Source organism: Pezoporus wallicus, unplaced genomic scaffold (assembly GCF_028554395.1).
Source record: "Pezoporus wallicus isolate ANWC-B61680 ecotype Strahan unplaced genomic scaffold, APGP_CSIRO_Pwel_v1 contig_6923, whole genome shotgun sequence".
Lineage (NCBI taxonomy): Eukaryota > Metazoa > Chordata > Aves > Psittaciformes > Psittacidae > Pezoporus > Pezoporus wallicus.
Genome location: NW_026637289.1, coordinates 2,299,066 through 2,323,594, shown reverse-complemented (window position 1 = coordinate 2,323,594; position 24,529 = coordinate 2,299,066). Strand labels below are relative to the sequence as shown.

Here is a 24,529-nt window from a genome sequence, read left to right as displayed (position 1 = left end):
CCTTTGAGAGCAGAGTTGCACTAAAAAGAGGGAGGAGAGATGGAAAAAAGAAACCCCAAAACAGGGTCCTGCTTGGTTTAGGGTTTCAGGCAAAAGAGGAAAAGGTCTAGTTATCCAGAGCCAGCTGCATTGTTAAAAGTTCATACTATCACTTTGACATTTAGAGTAGGACTCAGTGTCTTTGTAAATTCCTCTTCGTATTACCAGTGTAGGTCTCTGAGCTCAGACCATTTCACAAACCATAACATTTTTTAGTGAGTGATTGATCTGTATTATGTGTCCTAGCCATCAGAAGAATCTTGGGATGTTGCTTGTATAAACTGTAATACAATCTGATCTTGGGCATTTAGTTACAGACTTTCATAGACCTATTGGCGATACTCAGTCCTCCTGGATTTGGGAATAAAGCTTATCTGATACCTTAAAAAAAAAAGGGGGGGGGGGAGAGAGGTTTTTTTTTTAGAAAAAGGGAGGGGGGGAGAAGTCAAAAAATAAGCCCCTCATTTTCTCTGTTCCCCACTTAAATAACTCAACACATCTGGTAACACTGTAGGATCATTGTCCTTTCAGTTCCTCTGCAGCTCATACTGCTACAATATTTCTTTGGTATCTAGTTTCCAAAAGGGCAATGCAATTTGATTTTTTTTTTTTTTAAGGCTGTTTTTGTAGGTCTTGCAAATTAACCCATATGCATTGCAAGAAAAAACATGACTTTTCATCAGCACCATTTCTAAAGTTAGCACTTGCTCTGTGTATATGAATATGTATATGAACCAGTGCTTAAAAAAAAGAAAACACACAACCTTTCTGCTGGTACTCAAAGCTAGCATACAAATGTGTTTTTATTATCAAAGAAAGTATGCCTAAATGTTAAGGTACCTTTCCGTTAGGGGTTTTATCATTTGACTTCTTGTCTTCAGTTACAGGAATGATAATGAAACTAAACCTTTTAATTCAATCAGAACTATGTTGAGTTTTAGGAAGCAAAAAGAGGAATCAGATATAGACTCATATGCATAGGAAATTAAGCATTCAAGAAATTAAAACTTTGAGAGCAACTCAAGGGCTAGCCTTAAGGTGTGCTTATTTGAAATGCCTGCATTTAATTTTACAATAAATCTGGGTATTTTGTTCCAATTAAGACAGTTCATGTGTATGACTTGAAATTGTACAGTAGTTCCAGGGAGACTGTGGACTGCTTGTTTTACATTCTGGATCAAGTTCAGATTTTTAGGCTTCGCTTGAATAAAATAAAAAGTCTGAACCCTAAAGATAATACAGATTGATAAATCTGATTTAAACATTCCCGTGTTGCAGACTTTCAGTGTATGTGGTACAGCTGAGCCTCAGGCCATGCACTAAATACATCCACAGTGCATTCCCAGGGCACCCGAATACCAAATGATCACATTTGAAAGGTTACCTTTCTATGGATTCTGACTTTTCTGTATTAGCTGCAAAGATTAGAATTTTAACAGCTCCCAATGAGAGGTATTGTGAAATATTTACTTGGCAGGAAAAAAACCAAAACAAAACAAAGCCCAGATGAGATATCGTCTCATATTCATGAACTGGGATTTATTAGTTCTGTGAACGTCCTTGTGAGAATATGCTCCATAGTTCACACTTCAGGAAAAAAAGTCTTGGTTTTCATTTATATTAACTGAAAACTTTGATAGAAATATTATTGTAGTAGAGGTTTAAGCAGAGAGAGAATCATGCTTGTGCAGAATATATCTAATAAATCCTGCAGTCTTTCACAACTGGCTTTCTGCAAGGAAAGTTACTACCGTTTATCTCTCTGAAAATTTGGCAGTAGCTTTGTTAGGAAAATTGGTTATAATTAAAGATGTAAGGCTTTTTCTCCTTTTCTTTTACAGGTTGTGGAGCTCATTTCAAGTGCTATTGGTGACTTAGTTCAAGGTATATATTATGAAAACTCAAAGTCATCTGAGGTAAGAATTTCAGTAGTTTTACATACCTAAGAAGTTTAGTGATATTCAAGTGTGACTACAATGAATATGATGACTCTCTCATCTGTTTAAGAAGGAGAGAGAGGGAGGAAGAGAGTCCTAGTGAGTTTCAGGTGTAACATTCTTATGGTATCTGTGAACTCTGGTAAACCTTTCTAGAAATGTTCAAGGACGGACTGTTTTATTCCTGTGAGTGCTTAATAAAATAATTTCATGTGTCATTACCAGAAGCTCTAGATTTCCAAACAATTCCAGAGGTTTCTAGTTAGGATTCTGTTAGAGGCATTTATTACACTGTGACAATACACTGTATTTAATGCAGTGAAAATATCACTGATATTTTCATGTTAAGTATATCATTTCCAAGCCCAAAGATGCTTACAAAATGCTTCATCCCAAACTTGTATCAGGTCCTTTCTTCTTCTGAGCATTCACGTTTTGATAGTACAAGCATGAATTTTGTCCTAGAATTCTAAGAGTGTAGCACTGTACCCTCTTCCACCAGAAGTCACCAGAATCAAGAGTGAGTAAGACTGTAGCACTGTACTCTCTTCCACCAGAATCACATTCATGGATTGCAGGAGTTGGCACGGGCAAAAACAGCAGCTGCCAGAGTTTCACACCAAATAATCTTGTATTTCTTCAAGGACAATTATGGATATACTATTACTATTTACTATTACTGTTACTATTTGGCAATGAAAATTGGTCAAATTAGACGTAGGCATTTTTGTCTTTACTGGAATATTTAAGGAAACTTGCAGAGACACTTCTTGAAGTAGGCTTACTTGGGCAGGGCGTTGGAGTAAAAAAGCTTTCTTTCATTTGCTATGACTGTATCTTAACATGTGCAAAAAATCCATAATCTGAAGTTGCCATGACCTTTACAGGTTTTATAATAGCAAGTTTTTGCTCACTGATAAGCAGTATGTATATGTGAATACCTATAGGTAGATAGATACACTCACAGTGACATTGTCTCACATGCCTAGTTTGCCTTGGAGACCTGAATCTTCACATTCAGTAGGTGAAATGGCTTGAAGGTTGCAGAAATATGAGTTCATTTATATTTGTTGTGTATTTAAATCGCAGCTCTAGTTTACTATTGCCACGTTGTAGTATGTAGCAAGATTAATACCATAGTGGAAGCCCTGATCACATGGGTTACCGCTACAGTAGATACCTGCACTGATGCCTCTGCACCAGCCAAACCACAGTGGCTGTCAGCTAACAGGGGCTGGGCCTTGGAGGGTGCACCCAGCTACTCCAATGGTCAGTAGCTCTCTCTCTCCTGCTTTGCAGCAGCAAAGACATGTTACTAAAACTAACCTCCTCTGAGCTTATTGCTCTCATTTTGGTTGAAATCAGGTAGGTAGGAAATGATCACATTAATGAGCTGAGCTCTTCCCTTGGAGGAAAAGAGAGCCTCTAGCAGGGAAGCAATAATGGCTTTCTCAGGAGATGCTTGGGTTGCGTACAGAGCATCCTCTGGCACCTTTCAGGAGGGAACCTGGGTGGAAGTGTGGCAGCAGTGTGATGTTGGGAACTTGATGGTCCTTCTGCACCTGCTGTGTTTAACCCACGGGTAAACAGACTTCAGCCTTCAGGGCTGCTTCCAAGTGCTTTTGCTCGGGGTTGTATGTTAAAATAGATTACTTCTTGGAGGTGTTTGCAAAGAATATTTTAAGCTTTGTTTTCCATATTCAGGCATGTTTAAATACAAGTAGATCCCAGAGATATCATATTTTAAAAAAACAACTACTCTTTTGTGTGTAGAAGTAAAGCTCTGCAAGTTCATCTCCACAATGAAACTGCATTTTATCTTAACCTTGGTTGCTGTTTAAATGAGAAATGTGGATTCTTTTGGGTTTCTGCCTCTGCAGAAGGTCCTAATCTTCTTTTTCTTAGTCTTTCATTTTTTGTTGAGTTACTGAAGCACTCTGCTTGTGTAGATTGCAAGGGAAGTGCAAGATAAACTAAGCACAGTTGCATGTTGTTTACCTGCCCTGGCCCAATTATAGATAAAACTTACTATGCTTCAGTGACTTTGTCTGTCTAAGGCGAATTGAAAGTACAGCATACCCTTTCTAAGGGGCACCCAGTTACCTCAAAACACAATTAGTACGGTGTCATAATAGATACTGAAATTTACATTACAGTGTTTGGGGTTTCATCTTTTTAATCAATAGTGCCTGGCTTCTGATGAGACCGAGAACAAGTGTGGCATTTACTTGAAATCTACTTGAATTTATTTATTTTTTTTTTACCTTGTCCTCTGGGAAATTTGGTTTCATGTTGTATATGAGACACATCCCTGCTGCTCTCCTCGTGCTATTCTGCTGAGGCAGTGTCCTGTTCTCTTCCTGAACATCTCTTCAGCAAAGATGGACAAATGGACTAAGTCATTTGTTGGTCTGCCTTATTTGTTTCCTTTGTGCATCTTACCTCTATCCTTAATTGCAATTTGACTGAAGCAAAAATGTGAACTACATTTCCTAGAGGTAAGACAAATGCTATCTACTTCACAACTAAATCTCAAATGTCAAACATCATTTCTTTTGAAGAGTAGGGCATAGTGATGAAATGGCATTTTCACTGCTGGGAATGTCTTAAATTTGGAAAAGCAGAAGGATACCTTCTCACTTGCTTTGTTTTTTTGTTTTCCCTTTTTGAGGCAGTAAAACTGTACCTCGTGTGTTAAATGACTTTAATGCAATTGTTATAAAGCTCCTTAGGACCATAAAATAGACTCATTTAGCACCAAGTTGTTTTGAGCTTTGCTAAATGTACCTAGATGGTAGACAAAAATACAAAAACGACTGCAAAGCTAACCTTTTTTCTCTGAGTTCATGTTTACCTCAGAAAAACTTTTCAGTTTGCTTCATTTGGGTGACCCAGTAGGAAAATGGGAAAAATCATTTGACCTAACAATACTGACCTTACTTACTCCTGAAGACATATAATGGATATAATTTACAGCTCTCATTAGCACTTTTTTCCCTTCTGTAAAACCACATGCAATCCTACAGCCGTCCCATTTTAGTACGTGCTGTTTGGTCATTCTTCATCTTGTCTGCATAGTGAGTCATTAGATCTGTGTGAAATGGGGAAAATAAAGATACTATTTAACTTCTCATCTTTATTTGAAGTGACAATCTCAAGTACAAAGTGTAGGCTTCAGTTGCAAAGACAGCCTGAAGGTTAGGGCTGCCATTCATGTTCAAAGTATCAAATAGCTGCTGTGGTTTAAGACATTGCATTAGCAATATTAAGCTAATGTTTTGGACTGTAAGCTGGAGCAGAAAGGGGTGATGTGACAAACCTTTGCAGCTTTTTGTGCTAAATCCCTTCTCAACCCAAAATTCTGTGAGTCAGAGGCATTCTTCCCAGTTCTCATCATTCTTTCCTAAATCTAGGTCTAATTTGGGATTAAAAATTTGTGCTTTAGTGAGTGCAAAGATGAAAATTGTCTAATCTGGCCTTCAGTCATGATCGTGGTATCTATTTTTAACAGAAAAAAACATTGCACTGAGTCTCTGTTCCCCACTTTTAGGAGACTGAAGGCTTCCAAAATGTTTGTTAACTCACAGAATACTGTCACGCTTTTAGAAACCTTCTGTCTTAATATACCAGATCATTTAATGAATATTAATGAAGAATGCTTTAGTATCCCTGTCAGTTCACTGAACAAGAGGAAAGCCCAAGGTCAAACAGCAGAATCAAGAGCAGGACTTGAGTGTTGTCTCTTGCACTTTACCTGCAAGACCAGTCTTGCATCTTAAAGTATTAGGGACTTTCATGGGAAACTGCTTTGTTGTTTGGGTTTTTTTCCTTGCCTCTAGGGTATCTAGCTGATGCTAAATTTACATTACCAAAACTCAGTGTCAGAATGTGACTGTTATGTAAGACAAAACAATTTTCAACATGTTCCGCTGATGGCTACATGAGCTGTCAGGCATTTTTGACATTTTTGATGCAATCATGTGAAAACTGTGCGTAACTAACATGTAAAGCAAGTTTAAAAAATAAATACATTAGTGGCAAGTACTCATTTTACCAAATAGTGAATTAACAGGTCTTTGGTTTAGGCCAGTTAGGTTTTCTTCATGAAAATAAGTTTTATTTCTGGCAAAGCACTGACTACATGCAGTGAATTTTATCAAATCTTTGATGTTTGGTCACCAGCTCTGCTTTGAGGTGTAGTGTTTTGGAATACTGCACATGTCCATCAACTGGATTGCTCTGAGTCTGTGTTATAATTAGGGGATTTGCTTATAAATTTTACTATAGGAGGTAAATCAAATGTATTTTGAGTCACGTAAACCACCTTTTAGCAGTGCAGCACAGTCAGAGCTTTCACTTTTTTTCTTTTAACAAATGTTTCTGTTGCAGGACAAAAGGGAAGGATAAAATATGGAATCTGAGTAAAGAGCATCTGTGAAAAGAATGGGTAAATGTGTCAGAGGGGAAAAAAAACACCATAGCTAGAAAGAAGGCCAGTGCTGTTTGTTTACTGCTTTTGTTCTTTTAAATACTAAGCTTTTCCAGGGAGATTTTAAAGTAACAGATGTGGAGAGATATTTCCATTTATTAGAAGTGTACAAACTTTTTTAAAACTGTGTGTTGCTTTTTGTGCATTGTCATGATAAAAGTATTAGGCAGTCAGTGGCATGCTTTATCGACCCATTTGCAAACACCCTTGTTCCTCCAAAAGCAGTGAAGACATCTATTAAGAGACCAATAAAACATGCCCTGTCATAGTCAGCAAGCAGGAGTACATCTGTTGAAAGCCTATGTCAGCCATGTGCAAGACACTTTGCAGGGTCTTGCTACTGGTAGAGATTCATAGTTGCAATGGATTTTACGTATGTAAAATAGCAGTTCTTGAACTACATAATTTGAAACTTTAAAATGGTATTTAAAAATATTTGTCTTTTTCTGTGGATTATTTGCCCATTTAGAACTGAACTAAAGTTTGGTGTAAGCGGTTGAGACATTTTGATCATTCTGTGCAACAGCAGATGACTAAGAAAGAGCTGCCATGGTATGGAAAAAAAACAAACCCCAAAATAAAGGCTCTCTTACAAACGATATAGCTGAAGTTTTACAATGAAAAGGCTCTGACTCCTTCCTGGTTTTGTAAATGGTTCTGTGCACTTTTAAGACATGATTTTTGTTCGTATTTTCCTGAATATGTTTTCAGCTTGAACTGTGTATAAGCATCTTCTTTGGTGTGACGAATCAAACTGATTTATTGTAAGTGCCACTTTTGTACTGAGGCTCCTTGTTACCACCACTAAAAGCTGCCCTTCCTGATGGTTATGATTGCATATTTTGTCCTGCAAAGTTCATTTTCTAAAAGTTTTTTGTTTCCCATTACCTGAGATGATTGTTTCAAACCCAGTCTAAATTATCGAAGTAGCTTAATATAAAAATCTCAGCTAGCCGATTTCTTTCTAACAAAATGGTAACTGACCTTGCCATAAGTAAAATGGGAGCACCCTCAGCTGTTGTTAATTTCCTATAGGAAATGATGATCAGCAGAGCTGGATTTGGGTATTTTCCCTGTACTCCTGTGCCAACATTATCCAAACTGTATCTGGAGTTGGCTGGTTTCTCCCAGGGATGGTGAGGGGTTTGGCATTCTTAGTTCAGTTTCTGCTACCCATGTGACATCAGGGTTGATTATCATCTGGACCCATTTCTTAGTGACAGAACTTGTTCATGAGGTCTGAGCACTGGCAATTACAGCTATAATTAATTCATGTTTAAACAGGCTTTGTATGAAAGGCTGGTAGGAGTCTTCTGGGCCAGCTAATGTCCACTTTTATATTTTATTCTTTGAGTCATCCACTGCTGACAAAAGAAAGCTTACAAAAAAGTGAAAATTTCACTAAAAGTAATAAGTGTTGTCATGATGTCAGATTTTGCAGACTTTGCAATCCAGAACTAGTTGCATTTTTCCCTTGATGTTTTAAGGTAGTGTTTAGCTCCTGTCATACATACCCTTTTAAGAATGCAGTGTGGTTGGTGGACATTATATATGACATGAGACTTAAGCTTGGGGAAAAAAAAAGGCATTTGGATTGTTGGAAAACTTTGCTAAAGCAAGGTTGTGTCTGCCTCTGCCTTCTTAAGCAGCAAAAGCTTTAGGGGTATGTGATCGTAAAGCATTCTGTGATTAAAATCAACTATATTTTGGCATGCAAGCTCTTATGCTAAAGCACAGCCATATGGGCATAATACCTTTTTACAGCTGGCTTTGTTCTGTAACCAAGAGATTCACGATAGCTATGTTTTTAAGATTTCAATAACATATCCTTAACTATGCCTCAGATTTTTGTCATTTTTTTTTGTTAGATACCCATTTTATATGCTTGACGCTCCTACATAATGTTCATGTAGTGGACAATAACTTCTTGTACCATCATTTTCAGTCCTGTGATGAAATTCAAACTTGTTTAAGAAGAATATGTTTTTGTAACAAATCATAGAATTAATTTCCATGTACATACCAAGTTGCAATGACTGTTTAAACTTCTCCGGTTCCTGCAGTGGGCATTTGTTAATGTCCACATTTCTGTTGCTACTCAAAGGCTCTAGCAAGCAAGCATTTTCAACTTGCAGGTCTTCTGAAAGATTTATTTAACTTCATAAATCGTTTCAGGGTACCATTCTAGAATATTTTTGTCTTGGTTGGATTTAAAACAAATAATTATAAAAATCACTGCCAATTTTCAGTATCATCCAGCAAATTTTAGTAAATACTGTTCTTTCACTGAGCAAATTGGTTGTTAAGTAAAAGATTGTGTTGCGTCTTCCAAGAGCTCCTGATTTTAAATTTAAAATAAATTGATCTATATCGGGGGGGGGAAGACTTGATATATGGGAAACTACTTGAACTAAATGCTCATTTTGACATTTTGCCAGTCCTGGGAATTTGCACATGCTCTGGGCTGAGTTAATATATTAAAACAAATATACTACAGTAAGATGGAAGATTGGGAAAGTTTAGGCTTGACTTTGTAAGTTATCATATGCATAATAACAAACATGTGGTTTCTCTGTTCCTCGCTTTCCTTGTATAAGTTAATAGGATGTCTGAAAGCAAAGGCATTTTGATACAGCCCTGTGTTACTTGGCATTGGAGAACTCTCCTACTTTTTCCATTAGTCTCAAATTATCCTCTCCCTTGTAACACAGCACTTCTGGGTGATATCCATAAGGGAGGAAAATTAGAGCTGAACGGATGGATTCTATTTCATTTGTTACCGATTTCATGACAGATAATACCTTGCTAGAAAACTATAGGGTCACAGAATTACTTCTTGCTCGTTTCTGAGTAATTTAATTGACATCACTTTGAGGAAAAAGGCTTGTTATATAAGAGTCTTTTTTATATTACTCTTTTAAAGAATACCTTTTGGCTTAGTGTATGCTACAGATTTGGCTGAACTGAGAAACTGCAAACATTTAATGTTTATATGCTTGAGATTTTTTTTTCTTTAGCTTTTCATTACTGATTTTATTTTTTTTTCGAAGCAAAACAACTGTGTCTTTTCTAGTTTTGTTTTTTTTCCCTTGTTAGAAAGTACCTAAAGGTGTGACAGTAACATGCGTATGTGAGAAAGATTACAAGTCACGTCTAGCTTTGAAGATCCCTTCGTAGAATAGTGCCATTATTAACACCATGTGAGCCAAAGGAGCTGCAGTTGAATTTGGGTTTGGGGGGAAGGGACTGGGTTTGTGTTTACTAAAACACTTTTTGGAATGTAATCCAAATCAGTATTTTGGATACAAAGGATTTTGAGAAGTGTTGAGCATCTCTGACCTTACAGTCAAGGTGGTGAAGTTCACCAGAGGCATCACCGAGATCTCCGTCAGTCCCCTGGGGACGTTAATACCTGACATTTCTGAATTACAGCTGCTTGGCTTTTTTCTTTCCTAAATGCTTTCAGTCATTCCTCATCCTTAATACAGCAATAGAAGTGGTACGCATCCTTCATCACAGCCCTTCGTTTTTTCCAACGCAGTTCTACAAGGATTTTTAATACCTTTTGGAATTATCTTTTTTTTTTTTTTCTTGACTAAACAGGAGATATTGTAGGGACTTCTAAATTTTATTAGGGTTTGTTGGCTCTTGGTAACTGGCAAGGAGCTGAAGCCCAGATGTGCTCTAGGTTGGGGCTGGGTTTGGGGGAGAGGAGTTGTCTTTTTTTCCTTTTTATGTTTTTCTTCCCAGTCCCTCATGAGGAATATAGTCATTGATAATGTTCAGTGTAATGATAGTCATTAAGGAAAAGATCTGTGTTGGATCTGTTGACAGCTCCGTGTATTTTGCATTGTTCTTTTTGAGCAGAAAATGGAAATGTTGTTTGTTGAAGCTGCCAGTATATTTATTCTGATACTTTTCTCTACTCATCCCCAAAAGATACCCTTCTTTCTTTGGCACCATGACACCCAGAGTTTTGTTACTCACTGTAATTCATGCTATCCAGTGCCACGCTGTTAACTTGTGCGAGCTGCCACAGCTGCAATTCTGGTGTTTTCATGTTAGCCTTTGTTTCATTTTCAGGAGAACTGTCTTACAGATGATATCTGCATATCCACGTGGAAGGAGCAGGCTTTCCTGTCACATAGTGCCTTGCTGGCAAAGAGCTGCCAGGCTGCAATGGAGCTAGCAAAGCACAGCGCTGAGATTCAGGACATGGCATTTCAGTATGGAAAACACATGTCTATGAGTCATAAGGTACTCCTTTTCCTTTTGTTCTGGGATCTTAAATATAGAAAGGCTTCTAAGATGTGTTAATCTTGAGCTCTGTTGTATACTGCCACTATGCTGTAGACTTCCGACAGCAGGTCAGTGACATTGAGATTTGACTGCTGACAGCTGAAGATGTTTGCAGAAGTTGCTGGTATGAGCAGTGCTTATGAACTGGCAAAATCACACTCCTGGCAATGTAGTTTATTTCATTTAAGCTCTATTAACATCCCTCACTGCATCTTTCTGTAGTCACTTATAACTTTACCTTCTCTGTTCCTACATTCTTCCTAAAGCCAGTGTCTCAGTGGCAGGAGTTGCAGGAGGAAACATATTTGTTCTCAGCTGCCGCCATGCAGAGATTCATACTAAGAGGTTCAACTGCCTGCAGCAGCGCACGAGCTGAGGCTTGCATTGCAGTGGCTGAAGGGCTTGCATACATTCCCTGATGAATAATATTCTATGGAAGTAACTTCCAGAGGGGGTAGCTGGAGGATGAACAGGGAGGTCACCAGATACGGACAGGAGCAGCCTACACCTCAACAGCAGTACAATTTCCCAGAGGAGGCCTCTGACTTCCATTACAAGTCTTTCCGTCCACAGCTACGGTTAGTCCAAAGGAAAACACACACAGTGTGAAGTTTGGATCCTTGACACTCTTTATTTTGCCCTAAACATCTGTTCCTACTGTATTGCACTACTTGCAAGTATAGATGTAGCTTGAGACAGGCAGACAGATTCAGCTGAGTTCAGACGCTTTCTAGTTCCTCCAGGAGAAGGAAGTGGTTTTATAAAGCACAGCTTTATTGCCACAGAAATGCCACTATGTGGTATTACTATATACAACTCTACCAGTAAATTGTTTATTGTGCAGACTATAATCTTAATATATTGTATATGCTTTAATATTAATACATTCACTATTGACATACAGTTTTGTATAAAGGATTTTATAGTTTCCAGAGAAAACTCCTAGCTGTGTAATTTTTCCTTTGTCAGAAGGAAGGTCACATTTCATCAGCTTCCTCAGTTACTGAAAAGTAGAATGTATAACCCTTCACAGATTAAAACCTGATATTCTTTCCACCAAAGACTGAATCATTCTTTTCTTTGTAATTTTCCTGCTTCCTGCCACTCCTGGGCTGCGTCCCATCACTTGCCCAGTTCTGCAAGCTGTCCAAGTTTCTTCGCAGATTCTCTACATGCTTCTCTTTACAACTTCCCACCACTGCAATGCTTGCAACATCTTCTTATCCTTCCCCTAAACTTGAAAAAGTGCAACCAAAGTACAAGTGTCAAAGCAGAAAGTGGCGAGTAGGTATAGAATCAGGATATGGACGTTCATTTGGTGGTGGGTATGTAATAGACTGTTCCTGGGAATTGAAGGAAGATGTTCTTCTCTTTCAGCTACATTCAGACCTCCAGCCATTTGTTAAAGAAAGTTCTACTGACACCATGGCCTTCAGTTTGAATTCTGCTCCTGCAGTCCTCCATCAGGAATTCCTTGGGAGGGAGGCATGGATTAAACAGATCAGAGAGGTAAATTAAAGCATTGTTTAGAATTTCCTAGTTTTGGAGTTTGTATCTCTCTTCCTATGTGTACTTTCAATCTGCAAAGAAACTTAGAAATTAATATCAAACAAGACAACATAGAGGTTACCTCTGCTTTCCAATACTTAACACGTTTCTCTTTCATGCTTTTAAGAGAGGGAAATCTAGGGACATGAAAGTCAAGCTTTGTCAAACTTCTGTGTGTCTGTGTAACACGTGAATTCATTTGCATGGAGCATATATGTCTGTTCTCTGCACTACTTGTGCAAGGCCACGTCTTAGCTTAAAGGTACTTTCGCTGACAGCTTAAAGCACAGGAGTTTGCATTTACAGTTGTTTGAAAGGTAGGCATGTATTTCCTTCTGCCAACTTGGCCCTAGGAGCAGTATTTTGAACTGGGGAGGGAGGAGGGCATCTGGGGAACTTGGGTTACTGACCACTACAAAATATTTATGAGATCTTCAAGTGAAGCAAACCTTTTGTCATTTTGAAATTAGGGTCTGCTAGTTTATAATGTGTGATGAGGAATTTTGGAATTCTACAATCTCAACACAAGGCTCCTATGTGGGTGGAATGTAAATGAATTTGGATGATTGCAGTTGGAGAGTAATGGTATTACCACAACACAGTGTATAAAAGCTTTGAAACAATTTCCCATCTGCAGAATCTAGAGGAGGTTGTAGGACTCCAGGAGTGCCGTCTGTCTGCTTGTTAATTCTCGTACCAAAAATGTGCATTATAGAAATAGTAAAGCAGTTCTCTTTGAAGGGGGTGGGGAAGTGACATGAACTATGCATAAGTATTTATTGACTATTACTTTAGCTCAGTGCATTTGGTACACCTTGTCCAGGCGCCTTTCTTGGCTTTTGTTGATTTAGAAAGGAAAATTACCTTTCATTAACTACAAGCTCTGAAGTCACATTCACTATGTGTCATTCAGTGTAGGCCAAGCACTCAAACCAGAGACTTTCTCGTGTTGGCAGTATTCATAAGGGTATGCTCATAAGCCACCCTCTTATGCAATGTCATTTATACAGTTTAAATAAGCAAAGCATGCACAATGGACTCGGTCCCTGGCAGGTAGAATTGTTCGTAGTAGCTAGGGCATATGGAAATCACATTATAGACCTTTAATTACTGCTAAGTAGTCTGGCTTTCTCCTTTAATTATTTTCCCATCTAAGCATTCATACAATGGATTAAAGGCATCAACTTGCCTTAGCAGCTTCCTTCTCCTACAGGAAGTTTTTGGAGTTCAAGCGAGCCCAATTGCACCTAGTAGCCTCCACAGGGGTACGCAGCTCTGAGAGCATGTGGCTGGAACTCGGTGCCGGTCATGCATATCTTAGATGAAAGCAGTTTACAGAGAGCTCATGAGGGATGTCTGAACTACTGTGGAGGGCCCAGAATTTTTGTGATTGTCTCACCACAGCTCTCTTGTCAGAGGTCTGGATACAGTGGTTATTCCCAGGGTAGTCTTTGCACCTTTCTGCTGCTGAGCTGAAGACCTTGTCTTCAAGCTCCCTTGTCTCTTCATTTGGAAAGAGCAAAACACATCAGATATCCAAGTTTGGGAAGTTGCATAAACGTTAGATATATGTGCTTTGAGAAGATAAGATTCTTACTTGGATGAAATTTAGAGACTCCCTTAAAAGGCACTTGGGATATGTATAGAGAGAAGCCTTGTCATAGGAGGAAAAATAATGTCTAGGTATATGTGTGTGCATACATGTATATATACATATATATGCACACACACACACATATATATATATGTACACAGGAATGGATGATCTGTCAAGACCCAAGTTTCTCTTGTTCTCACTGATCTCACCACCAACACTCCCCACCTTTGTGAATTTAAAACTAAAATGCCCAATGAGCTGGAAGAAAGGCATTTATCAAGTGTTTTGTCCAACATTTCTCAAGTATAGGATTTAAGACATGTGAAAGGGACCATTGCATCTGAGAAAGAAAAATCAGTCTTGGAGAACATCGTGAAAACCTGCTCCAAAAGCATTGTTAAACCTTGCAATCTGCTTATCTGATGCATTCTGAGTAATTTATTCAGAGATTCAGGGATCCTTTTAGGATCCTGGCAAGGTGAGTTGATATCACACCACATTATTTACTAATAATGAATGTAATGGTACTGCTGTCCCTCACTACTGGCACATGGTGATCTTTGGTGTTCAGGAGGAAGGCTGAATTGAGTTGGCCATTCATGTGTCTTATATGATTGGTAAGTAGAATCTTTGAGTGCCCCAAGTCTTGACATTCAGAGGCTGAGCTCCCAAACCAAGCGGTGAAGCCTAGAAAGTTATCTAAGTTTGGTAAGAGTGCACAGCTTTTGCAAGACAGGCTTAATACCTTTGAGGAAGCTAAACCAGATGCAGAAGTCTGATGTAAAAGGAAAAAAAGTCTGTGTGTCTGAGATTGAGGTCAGTCAAAAAAACTAAATTATTGAGAGGATAAAAAGAAAGCAAGCAAAGGTGCAGTTGTAGTAAAGGCTTAGGAAACAGACCAGATAAGGATACTGCTTGGAGAAGCACAACTGCCATTGACTTAAATTCTTGAGAGAATCGTAGAATGGTTTGGGTTGGAAAGGACCTTAAGATCATGCAGTTCCAACCCCAGTGCCATGGGCAGGGATGCCTCACACTAGACCATGTTGCCAAAGGCTCTGTCCAACCTGGCCTTGAACACTGCCAGGGACAGAGAATTTATCACTTCTTTGGGCAACCTGTTCCAGTGCCTCACCACCCTCACAATAAAGAACTCCTTGCTTCTTGTAATGTGTATTAAATGGAGGAGACGTCACACTGAGTACACCTTTCCTGGTATTGCCAAGACTAAAAAGCACCTTCCTCTAACAAGTTGGCATATTCTCCAGTGCAGTGTGAACCTGCATATAGGCAGTCATTTGTTAAAGAACATACCTGTCATGTTTTCTGATACACAATATAACTTGCTAGATACATTCTGAAGAAGCTGTAAGATCCAACCAGTATGAATAAAAGTTGGCAAATCAAGGAGATGAGAATACACAAATAAGGAAGCACTTACTGGCAGTGGTTTTACTACTCCCAAATGCTGTCAGGCTGTTTTCTTAATATGCATTTCAGAAAAGCTGACTCTTAAGAAGCTTAAAGAGATACTAAAGAGGTTTTGTGGATCAGTCCCCTTTCTCCTTCAGAGAAATCAGTTTTGATGTTTAGTGTTTTCCTTTCTGTTCCACTTGCTCAGTCTCTCATCTGTTCTTTTCTCTGTTCTTCCTCCCTTACAAAAATTAATTTATTTTCTAAATCTGTGCCATCTCAGTAACATCTCTTCAGTGCTGTGCTTGCCACATAGTGTTCCTCTTCAGTGCAGGCCTCAGCTTTTCTCCTTATGCCAGCTCAGCTGCTGCCCTTGGCTGCTCTCTGAAGTCCCCACAGAGGACATGGAGAAGTGTAGTGGTCCTAATCTACGTCTTTTCAGGAGACGTATTCTGGAAGAACTGAGGTTTGTGGTCTTCCCTTGTGGAGGCTGGAGGAAAGAAATGGGTGATTTTTTTTTCTCAATGTGCCTTAAAAGAGAAGAGCTGGAGTTGATGAAGGTGATAATGATAAAGCAAGATATAACCTAAGGGAAGGGCTTCAGGCTGGTTAAGAAGGAATGCTCTGCACCTAGCAGACAACTGCCACTGGATCAGAAAGACAGACCTCTTCTACATCGTCCTGTGACAAAATTGAGGAAGCTGGACCACATACTTTTCTGCATCTGGGCAAGGAGAAACTTAAAATTTGTTCATACTTCTTTCTGAATGTATTAGAAGTTACAGGTTGTATCTGCTACCTAAGTAAAGAGTAATGCTAATACTTAAATACAATTCTAAACCAAAACTGCTTCTAACCTAGGTCGAGTAGCACTGACATGGTCCTGATATCCCCTTTGGACAGCTCTAGGCTATTACCTGTGTGCAAATCACTGTGGATATATGAAGAGTACTCTCTTAAGATAATAAATCCTGTTATTGTTGATAAGAAATATAGTTTATTTTGGAATCTCATGGGAGAGATTAATTAATGCAAACAGCAAGATTTCTTAAGACCAAAACATTTTGAATTCAACAAATGTTTAACCACAAGTCATGATAAAAAACCTAAAAATTGCATTGAGTATGTGTAGCTCTTGTCTGAAACAGAACCATGTTGTATAAGCTGGTAACACATTTGGTTGTATTTTGGGTGGGTTTTTTTTTTCTGTAGCAGATTCCTGAAGAAAGTCAGTTTAAAGTAGTAGCTCTTTTAATTGCATTCTTTATTCCTGCAACTTTAGACAGTAGTATGTAATGTCGTAACATAAAATCTCTCTTTCTCTTTAAGGCACAAGGAAAAGGAAATATAATGGACTACAAGAAGGTTGGTAAATTGCATTTAAATCTCATTATTTGTAAAGCTTTTTTGTAATATTTCAAAGATATTCTTGACAGTTGAGAGCAACTTTCTAAAGTCAGTTTATAATTTTTATGTCTGTATACAGAGGCAGAGAAAATGGCTTGTGCAATTTCTTGATTTTTAAAAAGCCAGTAGTAGTGGGCTGTACTGTAACTATCAAATGTAGCTATGTAATAATGATGTTTGTCATTATTTATCCCATTTACTTCCCTAAACTTGGTTTTGAAACCAGGCTTCTGATGGCTTTTGCGGTCTTCTTTTTCTGCAGTTATTTGTGGGTTAGCTCCCATCAGCATGCTCTGTGTAGTGATAGAGTGTGCAGTTACTTAATCTCACCTTCATGCCATGCCATCTATTAAAAAAATATACATACACATGTTTTATAATCACATGTGTTTCTTCCAGTTCCCATTATAACTTTGAGTTAGGTCACCACTGTATTTGCTACTGGGACTGCTCTATAGTAAAGGCAGACCTGAACTAATTAGCTTGAAAGTAGCTAGGGAAAAGAGCTGTAAAGCTCTTGAGAGCTGCAGTAGATGGCTCAGAAGATTCCTGGTTAAATACTGGAGCACAGCGTGCTTGTGGTGGAGACAGGTGACATTGTGTCCCCAGCTGACTCCCTGAGCACAAACGTGACTTGTTTGCAGTCTTAAGCAGATTATGAGGGTCCAGTCAGTTATCTCCAGCATCTGTGTGGAAAATAATATATTAATTATTAAGCCTCATGCATGATTGGTAATTGCTTCTTGAACCGGGGCCTGAAGTGTTAAAGCTATCACTGCTAGCATAGAAGGCTAACACACAGGTACAGGTCAGACTGTTCCTGTAATTACTCTATTAAGAAAATATGTAATTTGGATTATGAAAAAAAAATCTCTGTCCTTCGTTTCTTTTAGAACATAGAAAGGATCTCAGCCTTAGCTTGCTATTTAAAATCATTATGCCTTTATTTTTTTTTCTATAATAGACAAAACCTGATAGAACTGTGATTTTGTAAATCACCACTGAAAGCACTAAATTTCTTCTTCAAATATGTCTGAGACATTTCTGTGAAGGTTTAAAATGAGCTACTTGCTTTCTTATGTCCAGAATGGGTTTTCTCCTTTAAATTGCTACAATTGTGATCCAACCAGTATCATTTCCATAATTAAGAAAAAGAGGGGGGAAGGAAGCACCTACATTTGCTTCACTGAGTTAAATATTTGTTAGCATATTCTGTATTTTGACTGAAATTATTTCATATTTTGGATCCATCCATTAAATTTTAAAAAATATGTTGTGTTTGGGCAACTTGGACACCTGAATAAAAGGAAAGGAAGGGGGAAAAGCGCTTTAAGTTTTGTATTTTGAGCAACTGACTTCAGCCATAAAGCATGTGATTTACTGGCTCTGGCTAATTATCTCTTACACCAGCACAGATGATACAAGTTTAGTAATGATGGTGAAAAATTCTCCATGGTTTTTGCGAGCTCAAAAAAAAAAAAAATCAACTTCGGTTGTCACAGAAATCACTTTCAAAAATCTGATGTTAAGTCCCTCTTTTCTTTCTTCGTTTAAAAGAAGTGATCATTAGTTATATCCATGCTAAATGAACCCAGTAACCTGTAGCTCACCCTGGCATAGTAGCTTGACCAGTACATGCACACAGCCAATTAGAAGCCACATTGTGCTGTACAAACTAGTATTTCTTTTTTGCCCTTTGCTATAATGTCTTTATTTCTGCATCGCTAGAATCAGTGTTTTGCACATTGCTTAGTCTTTTCTTCTCAGTATCAAGGGCCCCTCTCATCTTTCTGTTCAGTTGCTAGAATTACTTTGATGTTCCTAATCAAATCTGGGGGTTTGTTTCTCATTGAGTCTCCAAGATTTCTCCTCTTTCATTTTGTAAAAGCAAAGGTCACCAAATCTCACTGTAGAGATTCTGAAAATTTGTATTTGGGTGGGGGGGTGTGCTTTTGTAATTTATAATTTTGTAATTAGTATTATTTTTGTTCTTTTAATTTTTTGTTATGAGCTTCAGTCTGCCACGTAGTTAAGAATGTTATTCCTTTAGTCGAATTCATAAATACACGTATACAGAAATCAGTAGCTGTTTAGCCTGCTTAAGAATATGTACTTGCTATGGTTTTCAGTTACAGTAATGAATGAAGGTAAATTTGAGAAATTGAGATCCACCCATTTAACTTGCCTCCTTAAAAGGCAAAGGTCTTATTTTAGTTCAGTTATGAGACTGCTCCAGAATTTTGAATTGTTCTTTTGACGTACTTTACATTAAAATGGTATCCCTGTTTTTTCACAGATAAAAAGATACCTAGATGGCACTAGTAAATTAAATGAGGGCTCTGACACAAATATAGAAGTGAAACGCTTTCTATTAATTTGAGGTCTGAAACTGTCATGTCAATAAAGTCACTACGTTCTGCAAACATCTTTTAGTACTTTTTTTTTCTCCCAGCTTTCCTCAAATCCTTTTATCAGAGGGACTTTGGTATCAGAAAAGGCTTATTTTAAGGTCTGTGATTCTTAATATTTTTTTCTCACATTCATATCTGAATGTTTCACTCTTCCTTCCGTGTCCTCCTCCCCCCTCCCCCCTCTATCCCCCCCATCACACCACATCCACATTGATCCATTGTTGTGGTGTTTGAAAGCCTTTACCAGAGATTAAAAAGTAGTTTCAGCTCTGTTTTAGCGGTATTTCTCAAATAACAAAAGAGAAAGTACCAGTATATGGCAGGGACAGAATTCATGTATGTCATTGAAAGAGACAGTAACTTTCCTGTCACCCTCATTTGTATGTGTTATTTTGGCAAAAATCTCAGACTTTTAAAATCAAAAAGCTTTTATCCATTTTACATCTACTTTGCATGCAAGATAAGCTGTGTAATTCTAAAACAATAAATTGAGATTCTCAATTTAATTGTTACTATTTTATAATATTGATTAAAAACTCTTCCCTGAAGTCAAGGTCTTAATGGTGGTTGGCATTATATAGACTTGTTAAATGAGTGTAACAAAGGCACAACTAGTAGCAAAAATGAGTAAGCTGGGAATAATGCTTATTTTCTGGCCAAGTCTCTAGAATAATTAAAAGGCTAAATAAAGAAATAAATCCTGTGTTTTGCAGCCAGTGAATATGCCACTGCAAGGATTTGTTGGTTTTCTAAATGAATATTCAGAAAGGATGCATTGAGTCAAGTGAAAGAGAACATAACAAAACTTTATTTTTATGGTAGCCCTGTCTGCTTGTTCTGCTGGCTCTTATAGAGGCCTTTCACCCAAACTGGCATGGGAAATATGGTGCATCAGCATAGTATGCTGTTACACACTTTGCTTTGTATATTGAAACACTGTGCATGATAGCAGCTTTTGTACATTTTGTACTGGAAGTAGCATGAGTCAAGAAGCGGTAGATCCTGCTGTTCATACACTGCATGGCACTAATGTCTTCCCGTTTGGTAGGCAAGAGAAAAAGAGGGTCACATTTGGAAACAAGGTGGTTTCTCAGTGACACCCTACTGTCATGCAACTCAGCAGTGACGCAGTGCCGTCCAGTTGTGTTAGCAAGAGTCGCATGGCTCCCCTTTCCCAGCTCAGCATTGACCACCACAGTGCGTTCATCCTCCTGCAGTGCTACCAGCAAAAGCAGGTTTACAGTTACAGGTGGAAATGGCAGTAGCCATGTTTGTTTAAATTCCAGAGAATCATCATGAGATGTGTCACGGGACTGTAGGCCAAAGACTCTTTTGCTGCTGAAATGCAACAAGAGTTAAAACCAAAGGATTGGTTTTTGTGGGTGCTTATGACCTGTGGTGGTTTTCTGTGAAAATTTATCTCATTTGTTTTGGAGCAACCACTCCCATGAGTTCCTTTTTTTACATATATTAAAAACAAGGAAACAAAGAGAATAGTCAGAGATGTACTGAATATAGGGGGTTTGATGTGTTATGTTATTACCGAAGCAGCCAAAACCATTCAGAAGCAGCAGTTTTCTCCTTTGTTGGAATTAACCACATCTACATTATCAAGGTGGACATCCAGTACCAAAAATCAGCTGCATCTTTGTTTTTAATGAGTATTTTCCATAGCTTTTTTGGGGTGAGAATCCAGCACAGCTTTTGTTTCATTAGAGCAAATCATCACATCTTTTAATATAAGTACCAAGTGAATTGTTTGTGTATACTAAGATGACAATTAACAATCACTCTTTGCCTTAATGTGATTAAAGAAATACATGCTTTTTGGTAAAACGTCATCACTTCACTACCAGTTTAGATTTAAAAGCTAGTGGGCCTCAGTGGACCTTGTTAAGTTCACTGTGAAAGACATGGAAATGCATAAGGAAGAGCAGTTAGTGTCTCTTCTAAAATATTAAAGGGTCTGTACAATCCATCAGTGTCTTGGGACGACTTGTAATTTTTTGGCAATGTGTATCCCAAGAACTGCGTAACAGCAGCAGTGCTCCCTGTAAGCAGCCCATCTTTCCTCAGCTGTTGGGGGTGACCCTCCAGATTTGGTCTTTTTCTGGGTAAGGTGTTTCTGAGTTTGAAATAAAAGGGAGTTTTTCTGTTTGCCAGATGAGTAAAAAAAAAATAATCCTACTCTGCTAATGGAAGTGTCTGCAGGGTGTTTTTGCTCTTTAAAGATGCAATTTTTTACCTTTTGTATAGAAACAGATTGTAAGAAAGTATTGGATAAATAGTGCGTATCATGCTGCGTATAGCCAACAAAGACTTAGGAAAAAAGAAATTATCATTTGACATTATGAAGTAATGTAATTAAATGATTGTCCAGCACCTTTTGAGAAGGAAGGGCATAACCCTCTGTCCAACTGCAACAGCTGTAAGAGTGGAAGCTGAGACATTCCAAGGTACTTACAAAGCAAAGAAAAAATTTGACAAAATTGACCTACTGTCTGTGAAACATGTTACTCAAGGTAACATTTCAGCAGCCTAAAACATCAGTGCGTATTGGGCATAAAGTTCCCACAAAACAGAAAACAAATTTAGAAAAGCCAGTGCAGAACACTGCAAACTGAGCATTATTCACTCACTCGGCCACAGGTCAATTTAAATATTGTGTTTGGGTATGTGCTTCCTGCAGTATGGCAGTGTCATTCGCTTTCACTTTTACTTTCACTGCCCAAAATTGGGCACAGAACTCCAGACACAGTCCCACAAGCAGTAATTGCTTGCTGAATGCACTTGTTAATCAGCCCAAGAAGTGGCTGATGATCTTTGCTGCAAGGACACACTGCTTCAAGAGAAAAAAAGCATGTGTAGATAACTAACTGTGAAGCAAAAAGAGTGTAATTGAACCATCAGAAGAACAGGACGTGGACCTCTTGGCCTGTTGGTCATTGATTAAAATCTACTTAAATGTCAAATCTGCTTAGAAGGAACTTCTGTTGGATGACCATTTAGTACCCTGTGTGAAAGCAGCAGTTGGTTTTGAGATTCACCATCACCATTTTATTACTCTTTGTGTATTTGTAACAAATCAGTACAATTTAAAAGCTATGTAGATCCTGCCAAGGTAGTTAATCCAAATGTAGAATCCTGTATGAATCTGCCGTATATACTTAATTAAAAAAAACCCAAACATTAGTGCCATAAAGTAGGTATTCTTTTTATTATTCACTTAATGCTCCACTGCAGGAAATAATTTCTCTGTTTTAACATCTCCCTAGCTCATAAACAGAGAGATGTGGCGCACAAGCACACTCTTTGCTTTTATGGTGGACTTATAAGGTAAAGTCTGTGAACAGGGAAGTTCTCATGCATAACCATCCCTCTGATCTCGCATGTACAGCCATAACCACAAATGGACTATATATAGTTATATGGCCATTGCTTGAAAATTGCTTTTATTCCATCCAGTAGCTTTTAACTTGAGAGATGGAAGCAGCCCTGAGACGAAGGTCTTGAACCTAGATCCCCCTTTACATAGGAAGTAGCTGCTGTCACAAGTTTTGGTTCTTGGCCCAGCAAATGTTACAGTTGAGTGGAAAATGCCCCAACTCCAACTATTTGGTGCTTATGGTTGTCTCCTGAAGGATAGGAAGTAGAAGCTTGAAACCAGGGGGCTGATACAAAACACTCCTTTCCAGTCAGCAGTCTCATTTCCAGAGGGTGATCTTCAAGCAACAGTCAATGGCTTGTTACCATGTATTTGCAGGATATGCCTAGAGCATGTGGGTGCAGAGGGGGATAGTGGAAAACAGCCTTAAAGGTGGAAGTGCTTAGAAAGTGTCCCTTTCTCCTCTTGGCTTGCCAGTATAAGATGACTGAAAAGAAGGAAATGATGAGAAAGGAAGGAGGAGGCTGAAGAACTGCTCTCACTCAGCAGTTTGTCCTCCTGTGTATATTCAGAGCATTCAGAATGAGAAACCTCAGCACTTCCCTCCTTTCCATATCTATTTTCTTTTGCTTGTTCTGTAACTCTTCATCAGAGCTATTCCTTTTTCCAGCCAAAGACTAGCAAAGGAGGAAAAAATGAAAATAATTTCATTGCAAGTCAAGTGGATGAGGCTGAGCTTGGGCAGATAAAACAGGCCGGGCAGAGCAAGACCCAGCACTCAGCCAGGCATCTTTTTTCACAGATTATGAAGGTAATGATATTGCTGTTGCTTTTTCTTAGATTTCTAGAACAGCCTTCAGAAATAAAAATTTGGGGCTCTGAGCTTAACGTGTACAAGGTAAACCTCTCAAGTCTGGCCAATATCTGAATATATTGAGGAAAACAGAAGGTGCTAAAGGAGAACAGTGCTGGTATGTTGGGGGTGGCACTTCTCATCTGAGCCTTAACTTCACTGTACTGCTGCAAGACTATTCTTTAAGCTGAATTTAAATAACCAAAACCCATGGGTGATTTTTTTTTTTTTCTGACTCTTGGCACCTGTAGAATGAAGTAAGGTTTTAGTGCCAATAGTCTGAACAAAAGCTTAAAAGTTAAAATGCAGTATTCCAGCATAGCTAGGAGTACAACTGGAGAAACGTGTGTTGAAGCAATCTGTGTTTTGACTTGTATTCAGTTGTAATGACTGAATGAAATCTGAAGAAGGTTGTGTTTTAATGATGGATTAAATTGTTCCTACAAGTGGAAATATGTTTGAAGCACAAAATGATGCCGTATAAATAGAGACTAAAAGAGCAGATTCCTTTATTTAGAAGAAATTAATGAGGGAGCTTAATTAAAGTTTATAAAGTAATAAATAAAAGCAGCCCATTTTGCTTTTCTGTTTATTTGCCTCAAAAATTAGCTGCTCCTCTCCAGATGAAATTACAAAATAATACATCCAAACTGGATACATTGACTTTTTTTTTTTTTCTGTCTGCTTAGTTTGTCAAGTTCATTACATAAAATCATTGAAGCTCAAAAATTAGGAGAGTGTGGAAAATGTCGATGTAATACAACTAACAGTACATTTTACAGCTTAAATTAGGGGTTTTTTTTGCATGTAGCAGTGCTACTGAAGCCTGGTTTCCTATGGAATTATATCCTGTATTTCTTCAATAATTATCCCACTACAAGAAGCCCAATTTGTAGTCTTCCCCCTGCTTTTCCTTTTGCAACCCCAGCTGAGATAGAAGTAAGCATGCAGTCTGGTTAATCCAGGCTGTTTTGCCTCGGTGTATGCTTATTTAAGTTGACCAGCTGCTTCTGCAAATGGAAGAGAAAACAGGGAAGTTTTTATGGACTATTAATTAATGAATGAATTGTTAATGCACTATAATTGCTAATTTTTTCTAACTGAGAAGCTGGGGAAGGAGCTTGCCACATGAGCAGGTATTTTTCATTTTG

The 24,529-nt window shown here is 38.2% G+C and overlaps 1 protein-coding gene across 3 annotated transcripts in view; it reads left to right on the top strand.

Moving 5' to 3' along the window:
* PDSS2 (decaprenyl diphosphate synthase subunit 2) overlaps positions 1-24,529 on the top strand; it is a 119,318-nt gene that overhangs the window by 92,231 nt on the left and 2,558 nt on the right. For 2 of the 3 annotated variants that reach the window (XM_057404706.1, XM_057404705.1), the window contains 4 exons: positions 1,881-1,955; positions 10,549-10,722; positions 12,142-12,273; positions 16,652-16,687. In XM_057404706.1, the coding sequence (XP_057260689.1) occupies positions 1,881-1,955; positions 10,549-10,722; positions 12,142-12,273; positions 16,652-16,687 (417 nt within the window). The remainder of the gene's footprint in view (positions 1-1,880; positions 1,956-10,548; positions 10,723-12,141; positions 12,274-16,651; positions 16,688-24,529) is intronic. The other variant, XM_057404707.1, reaches the window with a different exon arrangement.